This window comes from Gadus morhua, chromosome 4, assembly GCF_902167405.1.
Source record: "Gadus morhua chromosome 4, gadMor3.0, whole genome shotgun sequence".
NCBI lineage: Eukaryota > Metazoa > Chordata > Actinopteri > Gadiformes > Gadidae > Gadus > Gadus morhua.
The window spans coordinates 628075-640377 of NC_044051.1; the positions used below are offsets into that span (position 1 = coordinate 628075).

Below are 12303 nucleotides of genomic sequence, written 5' to 3' on the forward strand. Positions count from 1 at the left end.
AGAGACAAGTTGGTTGTTATCAGACTCTACTGATAGTGATGTTAACAAGTCAGGGGACATAAAAGTGTGTGTGTGTGTGTGTGTGTGTGTGTGTGTGTGTGTGTGTGTGTGTGTGTGTGTGTGTGTGTGTGTGTGTGTGTGTGTGTGTGTGTGTGTGTGTGTGTGTGTGTGTGTTGGACGTGTGTGTGTGTGTGTGTGTGTGTGTGTGTGTGTGTGTGTTGGACGTGTGTGCATGCTGAGATGGGAGCAGTGAGAATTCCACCAAATGACCCTAAAGATCGCACACCCGTCGTAATAGGCCTATGTCACGGAACAATTGAAGACCGGAAGAAGCTCGCGGAGTAGGGTAACTGCTCTTCCGCTTAGCTTAGCTAAGCTGTTTACCATGGCGGAGGCAGATCAATACCTTTGGACCAAGTCTCTCCAACCTACCTAAATTGTCCTACGACGACGTCCTAAGGATAGTAAATCAGCACTTACGTGTCGAAACATCTAAACTACGCAAAGGATATAAGTTATTCTGGCAGAAGTACATTTTTAATTACATAGGTAAGTGTTTCAAATCTGTTGACACTGTGTAGCTTGACTGTGACAGATAGCACTAAGTGTAATACATGTCAGTTAAAACGTATCCTTTTTAATTAATCGCAGAATATTTTTTTACACTGGTAGGAATACATATTTAGTTTGAGTGTCTCTGAAACTTTGCCTGACGAACCCCAAGAGGTTTGGTATAGGTAGGTAGCCACTGCCTACCGTACATGTAAGTGTCGATAGTATGTCAGATTAGCTCCAGGCTACTGTCAGAACATAGTGGCTGGGTGGCTGTCATAAACTACCAATGCCCATACATTTTGCTGTATGGTGTGTTAATCTTTCCCTCTTACTGCAGTGTCAGATTTAGTTAATTTGGAAGTAGCAGTTCGGGCGAACTGCTACTGTTCCCAGAAGAAAAACGCTTTTCATAGTCTTTTGTGAATCAATGGGACTGTTACTTAGGCCTACCTTTCTGACCACTTTAATTAGATTTACATTTTGTGATTCAAACAACAGGCCCACCTCGTAATATGTAGCATAATGGATAGCCTAGAGCATGGTTTCAGACCACAGATTCAGTTGCATGTTCAGTCTGTGTGTTTTTTATTATTATGGTTTCTTGTTGCTGTTCCAAAATGCTCTCTCTTTCTCCAGATCTGCTGTTGCAGATGATAATGTTTTGTTTCATGTCTGCTGTTGCAGATTGTCATGTTTTGTTTTATATCTGCTCTTCCAGACACATGACAACCACTTCACAGGGGAGAAAAGCGTGCCAACACCTCTGTCGTGCACCAGTGTTCTGCAGACGTGGACCAAGGACACAGGTTTATGTGTATACCTCAGGCCTAGCCAAACATCCTGTATAGTCTACTCAATAATAGTATTCGAAGTTCTTGTATATAGACAGACGCGACTAACACTGACTTAAGTGTTGCTACACTGACATTATGATTTATGTGCTGACATATTTTTTCTTTTTGCTCCAGGGGATTCGCTCCAGGGGATTCGCCCGGAACCCATTGACCAACTTGTGGTCAGGAAACCCAAGGTTTGGGTTAGGTGTTTTATTTGAGCACATACATGGACACATACCTCCTGAATGCCAAGTAAATATGGCCGGGGGATACACACACCCCATTCCATTTATTTATTTCTGTTATATGTATATATGTAAATATTTTAATCAAAGAATTGGAAACGAACATTCCTGAACATTTGTTTTAAGGTAACACACTCTGAGCACCTTTAAAACAAGCCTGAAGACTTTTATGTTTGCATTAGCTTTCTGCTACATCTTAAATACATTGCACTTTCTAAAAAGCTTTTTTAACTTTGCCTTTATTTTCTATTTTAATACTAAAATGCCTTTAACTTTCTATTTTACTCATTTCTCTGCATATGTTTTCTTTTACTTATCTATTTTATTGTATGACAATGTTTATATGTGAAGCACTTTGAGTCTTCCCTTGTGTATGAAAAGTGCTAAATAAAGTTGCCTTGCCTAACACACACAGAACATTTCATTTCTTTCTGTTAAATGTAAATATGTATATATGTAAATTTAAAAAAAAGAACTGGAAGCAAACATTAAATAAACATTTGAAAAGGACGGACGGACACAAACACACACACACACCATTTTAATTTCTTTCTGCTAAATATAAACAAAGAACATTAATAAACGTTTGAAAATAGTCATGTGACGTCATGTGTGTTTTAATGTGTAACACTGGGACATCACCCTTAACATCTAAAGGACCTTGATAGTTAGACATCAAGCAAGAATTTACCCACAGCTGATTGACAGAGCCTGAAAGAGTCAGAGGAATGGTTGTGTCCCAGATATGATATTCTTTGACCCTTCTGATGGCCCTCTCCAAGATTCTAAGTTGGGCGATACTCACTGGTTAACCTGGCGCCTCTTTTAAATGGCGGCATTATGAGGGTGGCCCCAACTTCAGAAAGCATCTTGTCGATAACAAAGCCTTTGTCAGCCATGCATGCATCTCCTGGCTGAAGTAGACTAAGGATTCCTGACTGCTGTGTGATTTCTCTATCTGATATGGAACCAGTGTACAGCTTAGAAATTAGCTTAGAAATTAAGGTGATAACTCCACATGAAGCAATGCCAATCAGACCTTTGAAGGTGTTGGTATTCTTGTAGTGGGAGAATGTTTCAGACTGGAGGGTGAGTGATGAGGGTGCCTCACACCTGATTTCTGTGCAGTCTAGAATCACTCGCACGTTAGGACAGTACTGGGCAAAAAAATATCTCAACCAAGATTTATTTTGTCCTTCGGGAAAGCGTGGAAGCTGAGGTATGGCTGTATACGTCCTGATGTAGAGCAACACGGTACACTACAAGAACAACTGCGAAAGGGAGCTGCCATTGTTGTTGCTGCTGGACGCGACCGGAAGTTGAATTACCCTACTACGCGTTCCGGAAGCAGGAAGTGTGACATAGGCCTATTGCCGCCGTTAATGCAAACAGACGCATATTGCTTCAGAAAACGATCTTAATAATGTGTTTACTATCGACCATCAAAACAGAGCACAAACAAGCCTTATCAAGGATAGGATACACTGCTGTCAATCAGACATCAGCAGCGTCAGAGTCATTGGAGGGGACTCAAACTCCAAGGAGAGCTAGCCTGTCTCCCTTGTGCAGACCACTCCTTAGTAATAGTAAAAGTACACATCATACAATAAACTACAATACATGAGTTCACGGCTGACCGCAGTCGAGGAGTACAGGGGAGACGTTCCCTCCAGGGCCGATGTTCTCTCGGGGGGAACCCCCTTCACTTTGACCGGCAGTGGGTCTGCTTAGAGGTCGGATTATGGTCGGAATGAAGCGCCCACCGATTCTTGACAGGCTGGGTACTTTATTCTTAGTTTCACTAACTTTACAGAACACGTTTGCACACAACCAGACTCGTTCATTACGTCACTAGACTCACACACGCTACCGCTCGCACTCCTCGCTCGTCCACTCACACACACATACTGCCAACAGTTAGCTGAACATCCCGGCTCTCCATTCCCTGTTTTCTAAATTAAACACAGAAATCAACTACATTCGTCCCACTGTTGGTTACATGTGAAATTAATAAAAAAAATACACTTTCTTCCTCCGGTAACGCAGTCGTTCGCGACGCCTTTCTTCTTCGTCGTTTCTTCTATTTGTCTCTAACTCATGCTCCAATCTTTCATCGATCGATGCGGGTGTTGTGGATGCAACAGAGTATATGAAGCATCGCTGCAGCAACATTTAAGATGATCGCAATGGGTTTTGCCCGTTCTGCCTCCGTGCTGTCTGCGGTCAAACCAAAACAGAGAGAGAGTGACAGCGGCCCTTCTTATCCCGCCTCTGGATAATATAGTCCCTACGTCATATCCCAACCCCTGCAAGCCCGCCCCCCTAAACCATCCAGAGATTCTACTGATGTCTGAGCGACAACGATGTCCGCATATCGGGCATCAAGTATGAATAAGTGGGAATGACCCTCACGGTCGAACCTCCTGATGTAAAAATGTGGAGAAAAGACGGAGGACATGTGTTAAAACGGCTAACAACTTCATTTTAAGACTGTCCATATATTTCCATTTCAATAATCTGAGAAAGATTATTGAATATTTTGATTATTGTTTTTCAGAAGGAGGCAGGAGAGAGCAGACTCCCCTGGACCCAGCTGTGTCTCCATGAAGAGTGACTGGTCTATGAGTATACCTCCTCAGCTTAAAGATGGACGGCCCCCCAGAGAGGAGAGGTAGGGGTTTCAAACAGACGATAAAAGAGACAAGTTGGTTGTTACCAGACTCTACTGATAGTGATGTTTACAAGTCAGGGGACATAAAAGTGTGTGTGTGTGTGTGTGTGTGTGTGTGTGTGTGTGTGTGTGTGTGTGTGTGTGTGTGTGTGTGTTGGACGTGTGTGCATACGCGTCCATCATGCCGTCCATGCTGTGATGGGAGTAGTGAGAGTTCCACCATGACCCTAAAGATCGCACACCCGTCGTAATTGCCGCCCTTGATGCAAACAGACGCATATTGCTTCAGAAAACGATCTTGATAATATGTTTACTATCGACCATCAAAACAGAGCACAAACAAGCCTTATCAAGGATAGGATACACTGCTGTCAATCAAACATCGGCAGCGTCAGTCATTGGAGGGGACTCAAACTCCAAGGAGAGCTAGCCTGTCTCCCTTGTGCAGACCACTCCATCGTAATAGTAAAAGTACACAACATACAATAAATTACAATACATGAGTTCACGGCTGACCGCAGTCGAGGAGCACAGGGGAGACGTTCCCTCCAGGGCTGATGTTCTCTCGGGGGGAACACCGTTCACTTTGACCGGCAGTAGGTCTGCTTAGAGGTCGGATTATGGTCGAAATGAAGCGGCCACCGATTCTTCACAGGCTGGGTACTTTATTCCTAGTTTCACTTACTTTACAGTACACGTTTGCACACAACTAGACTCGTTCATTACTTCACTAGAATCACACACGCTACCGCTCGCACTCCTCGCTCGTCCTCTCACACACACATACTGCCAACAGTTAGCTGAACATCCCAGCTTTCCATTCCCTGTTTTCTAAATTAAACACAGAAATCAACTACATTCGTCCCAGTGTTTGTGACATGTGAAATGAAGCAAAAAAATACGCTTTCTTTCTCCTGTGACGCAGTAGTTCGCGACACCTTTCTTCTTCGTCGTTTCTTCTATTTGTCACTAACTCATGCTCCAATCTTTCATCGATCGATGCGGGTGTTGTGGATGCAACGGAATATATGATGCATCGCTGCAGCAACATTTAAGATGATCGCGATGGGTTTTGCCCGTTCTGCCTCCGTGCTGTCTGCGGTCAAACCAAAACAGAGAGAGTGACAGCGGCCCTTCTTATCCCGCCTCTTGATAATATAGTCCCTACGTCATATCCCAACCCCTGCAAGCCCACCCCCCTAAACCAGCCGGAGATTCTACTGATGTTTGAGCGACAACGATGTCCGCATATCGGGCATCAAGTATGAATAAGTGTGAATGACCCTCACGGTCGAACCTCCTGATGTAAAAATGCGGAGAAAAGACCGAGGAAATGTTTAAAAACGGCTAATAACTTCATTTTCAGACAGTCCATATATTTCCATTTCAATAATCTGAGAAAGATTATTGAATATTTTGATTATTGTTTTTCAGAAGGAGGCAGGAGAGAGCAGACTCCCCTGGACCCAGCTGTGTCTCCATGAAGAGTGACTGGTCTATGGGTCTACCTCCTGAGCTTAAAGATGGACCGCCCGCCAGAGAGGAGAGGTAGGGGTTTCAAACAGACGATAAAAGAGACAAGTTGGTTGTTACCAGACGCTACTGATAGTGATGTTTACAAGTCAGGGGAAATAAGTGTGTGTGTGTGTGTGTGTGTGTGTGTGTGGGTGTGGGTGTGTGTGTGTGTGCGTGTGTGTGTGTGTGTCCTCCACAGACACCAGGAGAGGTCAAAGGTCACCAGTGCTCAGTCTGTACAGCAGCATCTACCAGAGCTGGAGACGAACCAGGAGGAACTGGCTAACACACTGGGGGACTGTAAGAGACTCTTACTTTGAAGACAGAGGAGACTATTATTTTGAAGGGCAAAAGAGATCTTATCTTGAAGAAAGAGAAGAAATTATATTTTTAAGGAGCAGCATCTTTCCTCTTTGGGGTTAATTGGTGTAGGGTTAAGGGGTATCAGGTAAATGGTTTCGTCCATATATGTAGGGTTATGGTGGGGGTATCAGGTTAAATTGTTTGATCCAGATATGTAGGGTTATTGTGGGTCCATCAGGTTAATTGGTTTGATCCAGATATTTAGGGTTATTGTGGGGTATCAGGTTAGATGGTGCGACCCGCATATGTAGGGTCATTGTGGGTCTATCAGGTTAAATAATATTCATCACTATAATGCAGACCAACAGCAGAATAACTCATTGGAAGTGATGCAACCCTGTTTTGTTGTATCGGCATAGCAAATCACTTTACACTGATTCACTGTCGTTATAACTATCAGTGGCGGTTGGTCAATAGGGGGCGCTAGGGTGCCGCCCCTCCGTGAAATATTCATTTGAATATATCTGCTAACTATGAATCAACTATTATAAATACGAAATAAATCAACAAAAATACATAGCGTTTATCCTCGTTTAATTGTGTGATAGACCGTACTTGCCACTGCCAGCAACCATTTAAATGCATCTGAACGTCACTGATTTGGGCTAGGCTAGTTATTGGTCATTCAAAATGAAGCCCTCCTCCAAGTCAGTGGCGCCGGCCACCTTGATGTCAATGTAAGCTTGCTAACTCTGCTGTCTATCAAGCAGAGACAGCTTTTCATTGGCGCAAGAAAATTCGCCCTCGGGTCGCACCAGTGCGCCCCAGGCCAATGGTATCACATTTATTTTTTCTTATCACCACATGTTTGGCCAATTCAGAGAATCAATCAAATAGGCTACCTCCCTCAGCAGCATTCGCTCAACACAACTACATGTAGAGATAGATCGCTAACTAGCAGAGAGTTGTAAGCACGTACCACCCATTACGGTGGAGGAATTGAACTCGCCAAGCAATGTTATACTTAAAAGGAGCAAGTAAGTTGTATATTAATTAAGTATTTCGGCCTGTAGCGTATAAACAAAATGAAGCAACTGTCCCTTATTTCTAACTGCATTTGAAGCAGACATTGAGACTCACAAAAAATGGACTCTATAGGACAGGGATCATGATTTGTCTCAATATCAGCATAACAACAATGGGTCATATAGCAATGGCTGGTGGAATGGCCATGAAGTAGGTCTGTGTATGCAGTGTGAGCTTGTCCAGGCCCTGCAAGTCTGGATGTAGGCTATGAATCTGAATGAATAGTAGGTAATAGGTGATAGCTAGTGGCCATCCCCAAAATGCACCAGAATACAGGAAATCAAATCTATTAAATTCTTTTTTTTTTTTTTTTTTTTTGGCTTTAGTGTGATACAGTCACAATGATCATCTCTCTCAACAGCTAAAGTTCAATGAAGTGATGGATGAGTTGTGTTTGTGTCCAGGTCTCCAGTCTACTATGGATGAGGAGAGAGAGGAGGAGGGTCCTACCTCTAAGACCACTCTGTCTGGGGAACATGGCCGCCGGAGCAAAGCTAAGAGGTAAGAAGAGGATCTCTCTGTCTGTGACTGTTGTCCATCTCGGAGCTCAGCAGTGATACATCATGACTCCATCCTTAGTCTGAGTAAAAGCTGTGTGTGTGTGTGTGTGTGTGTGTGTGTGTGTGTGTGTGTGTGTGTGTGTGTGTGTGTGTGTGTGTGTGTGTGTGTGCGTGCGTGCGTGCGTGCGTGCGTGCGTGCGTGCGTGCGTGCGTGCGTGCGTGTGTGTGTGTGTTTCCCACAGACACCAGGAGAGGTCAAAGGTCACCAGTGCTCAGTCTCTACAGCAGCATCAAACAGAGCTGATCAAGGTGTGTAAATGTCCACCAAGACGTTTGACTTCAGCTCTCCATGATCATTAGAAAGCATCTCCTGTCCAGCGGGACGTGAATCCAGGAAAGATGCTTCTGATGTCCTCAGTGAGTTCAGAGTAAAGTTCTCCGTGATGTTGTTCTTTTCCAGAGGGCTGAGGAGAACGCACACGCTTTTCTAGACAAGGAGCTGAAGAAGCTCTGGAGGGTTCTCTTACCAGATTACCCACAATGCTCAGAGAGTCCGAGGGAGGAGGAGGATGTTAAGAAGGAGGAGCAGAAGAGGCGCGCCATAGAGGGAGTGGTGGACATCACAAAGCTCTGCCTGATGGAGATGAACCAGGAGGAACTGGCCGACACATTGTGGGCCGGTAAGAGACTCTTATTTTGAAGACAGAATAAATAATTATTTTGTAGAGCAGTATGAGACTCGTATTTGTTCTGTGCAGACTAAATGAAATAATGTGAGATTTGTCAATGTCGAGATATCTTTTTTCTATGGATTAAATGGTTTGATCTAGATATGTAGGGTTATTGTGGATCCATCAGGTTAAAGAATGTAAAAAATTAAACTACAAATCATCAGCAGAATAACTCAGTGGAATAGATGCAGAACTATCTTGTTATATCGGCATAACAAGTAACTTTACACCGATTCACTATCATTATTATTATTGGACTCATCATATTGCTGTTGAAATAACTTCATTATCCTGAACATTTTGAATCTGTAACACGCAGTCCTTGTCACGACCAGCTTCTCCGACCACAAGTAATAAAGCCACTGAATATCATGAAGTTGATAATTAAAAAAAGATATTGACATGTTTCCACTGATTTCACCATCCATTAACTCATGTATTCTGTTCATTCTCATTTAGGATCTGCTGTTGTCGAGTGCCAATGTAAAATCAAGTCTCATTTGAAGAAGAAGTTCAGACGTGTGTTTGAGGGAATCCCTAAAGCAGGACAGCCAACAGGTCTGAATGACTTCTACACAGAGCTCTTCATCACAGAGAGAGGCAGTGGAGAGGTCAACAAGGAACATGAGATCAGACTGATTGAAACATCTTCCAGGAAACCAGCCAAGGAGGAAACACCAATCAGATGTGAAAACATCTTTAAACCCTTACCTGGACAAAATCAACCGATAAGAACAATAATGACAACTGGAGTGGCCGGCATTGGTAAAACCATCTTGACGAACAAGTTCACTCTGGACTGGGCTGAAGGCAACGCCAACCATGACATACACTTCACATTTCTCCTCACTTTCAGAGAGCTGAATTTACTGAAAGAGAGAGAGTTTAGCTTGGTGGAACTGCTTCATCACTTCTTCATCGAGACCAAAGAAGCAGGAATCTGCAGATTCCACCGGTTCCAAGTTGTCTTTATCTTGGATGGTCTGGATGAATGTCGACTTCCTCTGAACTTTCAGAACAACCCGATCTGGACTGATGTCACAAAGTCCACCTCGGTGGACGTGCTGCTGACAAACCTCATCAGGGGCGTTCTGCTTCCCTCTGCTCTCATCTGGATAACCACACGCCCTGCGGCAGCCAATCAGATCCCTGCTGAGTGTGTTGACATGGTGACAGAGGTGAGAGGGTTCACCGACCCACAGAAGGAGGACTACTTCAGGAAAAGATTTGAAGAGGAGACACTGGCCAACACAATCATCTCCCACCTTAAGAAATCACGAAGCCTCCACATCATGTGTCACATCCCAGTCTTCTGTTGGATCACTGCTACAGTTCTGGAGGACTGCTTCAAAAAATCCCAGATGGGAGAAGAGATGCCCAAGACCGTGACTCAGATGTACAGCTACTTCTTGAGGGTTCAGTCCATACAGGGGGACAGGAAGTACCATGGGAGAGCTGAAACAGATACAGACTGGAGTTCAGAGAGCAGGGAGATGATTGTTACTCTGGGAAAACTGGCTTTTAACCAGCTGGAGAACGGCAACCTGATCTTCTACGAGGCAGACCTGGCAGAGTGTGGCATCGATATTAGAGCAGCCTCAGTGCACTCAGGAGTGTTCACCCAGATCTTTAAAGAGGAGTGTGGGCTGTACCAGGACAAGGTGTTCTGCTTTGTCCATCTGAGCATCCAGGAGTTTCTGGCTGCCCTTTATTACATTCTGTCTTTCCTTGACATTGGTGTCAAGCTGCTCTCAGAAAAACAACAAACCTCCCGGGAACAGGAACTCCTCCTCCTCTACCAGAAAGTTGTGGACAAGGTTTTAAAGAGTGAGAACGGACACCTGGACTTGTTCCTCCGTTTCCTCCTGGGCCTCTCTCTGGAGACCAATCAGAATTATTTACAAGGTCTGCTGGGAAAGACAGGGAGCGGCCCAGTGTTCCAACAGGGAATAGTCTCATACATAAAGGAGAAGATAAATGAAGATCTCTCTCCAGAGAGAAGCATCAATCTGTTCCATTGTCTGAATGAGCTGAACGACCGTTCTCTAGTGGAGGAGATCCAACAGTCCCTGACATCAGGAAGTCTCTCCGGAGAAGATCTCTCCCCTGCTCAATGGTCAGCTCTTGTCTTCATCTTACTGACATCAGAAGAGGAGCTGGAAAAGTTTGACCTGAAGAAATACTCAGCTTCAGAGGAGGGTCTTCTGAGGCTGCTGCCGGTGGTCAAAGTCTCCAAAACATCTCTGTAGGTTCACTAATAACATGTATTATAATGCACAAAACACAATATGCATAAAACTCAAATATGAAATTCATTATAATATACAAAACATCACTATAGTTTACAAATACATATATTGCAATAGACACAACACAATATACATTATACTAGAAAAAGCTATACAAAACATATCTGTAGGTTAACTTAAGCTAGAATAAATAAGTAAAATATATGTTATAAGTAATATATATATATATATATATATATATATAAGCTGTTAATTTTGATTGCATTGATGATTTGAATGGAAAAGAGGATCTGAGGATCTGTGTTGATAGTAAAAAAATAAGTAGTTAAAAAACAGCAATTGCATTTAAATATACTTACATTTGTGTTGATTATAAATTAATTAAAATATTTTACATTGAAATATCAATTTTAAAAATTTTCAGTCTTGAGAGGAGAAAAAGAATAATTGCAATTAATCACAGCTGTTCTTCAATTAATTTAACAAAATGTAATCGATCGACATCCCGAAGGACAATGCACACAAAACACAATATATAGAATACTAGAATATTAAAGTACTTTTCAAGGACAACAAAACAATTACATATTCGACTATTTTCTAGTGACATGTTTAATCTTAAATTGCCACTTCTTAATACCAAGTTCCTGTTTATTTTGTGTGAAGGTTGAATGGCTGTAATCTGTCAGAGGAATGCTGTGAATCTCTGGCCTCAGTTCTCAGCTCCAACTCCTCTAGTCTGAGAGAGCTTGATCTGAGTAACAATTATCTGAAGGATTCAGGAGTGAAGCTGCTCTCTGCTGGACTGGGGAGTCCATACTGTACACTGGAAATTCTCAGGTCAGTTTTACTCAAGGTACAATTACAAATAAATGCTGAAAATCTAAATTATATAACTCAGCTTATATCTCAGTACCTGTGATGACCACATTCATGACTTTGGTATCATATAAAGGCTACACTTTGTTGTTTAGGTGGATATTGTAATACATCCATTTGCCTAGTTGGACGCCTAAGACCTCCTGAAAGCCTTAACAGCAATTATTTCCAAAAAAGATTTGAAACCAGCAATTGTCACACAAAATGTATTTTAAAAGCTTACTATGTCCAGTATTCGTTGTTCAAATTAAAAATATATAAACAGGAATGTGAACAGGTTACAGAAAAATATTGTTACATTGTGTAACCAGGGTGAAGAGACAACTCATAAAATCTTATTGTGAAATAATAAATAAGGAGAGCAAATAATTAATAATAGTTTATTAATAGTTAAATAAAGTTCTATCACGTATATGTGCAAATGTACAAATATATAGCTATACATATAAATCATTTATTGTTGAAATGTAGGATACATTAATAATTACATGTTCATTATTATTAATAGTTAACTCACTATTTTAAAACATGTTTACCTTACTCAGTGAGTTCTGTTACTTGGACACTACTTGGGTTGAACCAATAGGATTGGTTGATAAAGAGACTTCAGGGTCATGTGGGGAAGGGTGAGAGGTCACGGGTGAGCGGGAAAGAGGAGAGAAAGGGACGAGACAAAGGAGGAGAGTACTTTATTCTCTGTAGAAATCCCCCAGCTAAATGTTATTTAAACATT

At 42.4% G+C, this 12303-nt stretch overlaps 1 protein-coding gene and 1 long non-coding RNA gene across 2 annotated transcripts; both read left to right on the top strand.

Annotated features, from left to right (window-relative positions):
- Window positions 1–285: 285 nt before the first annotated feature.
- On the top strand, window positions 286–2042 carry LOC115541500 (uncharacterized). The gene is made up of 2 exons (XR_003976350.1): window positions 286–549; window positions 1274–2042. It is a non-coding gene; the product is annotated as an uncharacterized LOC115541500 (long non-coding RNA).
- A 5331-nt stretch (window positions 2043–7373) lies between these two features.
- LOC115542909 (NLR family CARD domain-containing protein 3-like) lies at window positions 7374–11949 on the top strand. The gene is made up of 4 exons (XM_030355400.1): window positions 7374–7403; window positions 8172–8391; window positions 8902–10687; window positions 11358–11949. The coding sequence occupies exons 1-4, from the start codon at window positions 7374–7376 to the stop codon at window positions 11611–11613; spliced, it is 2292 nt and encodes a 763-aa protein (XP_030211260.1). The 3' UTR covers window positions 11614–11949.
- Window positions 11950–12303: the final 354 nt, after the last annotated feature.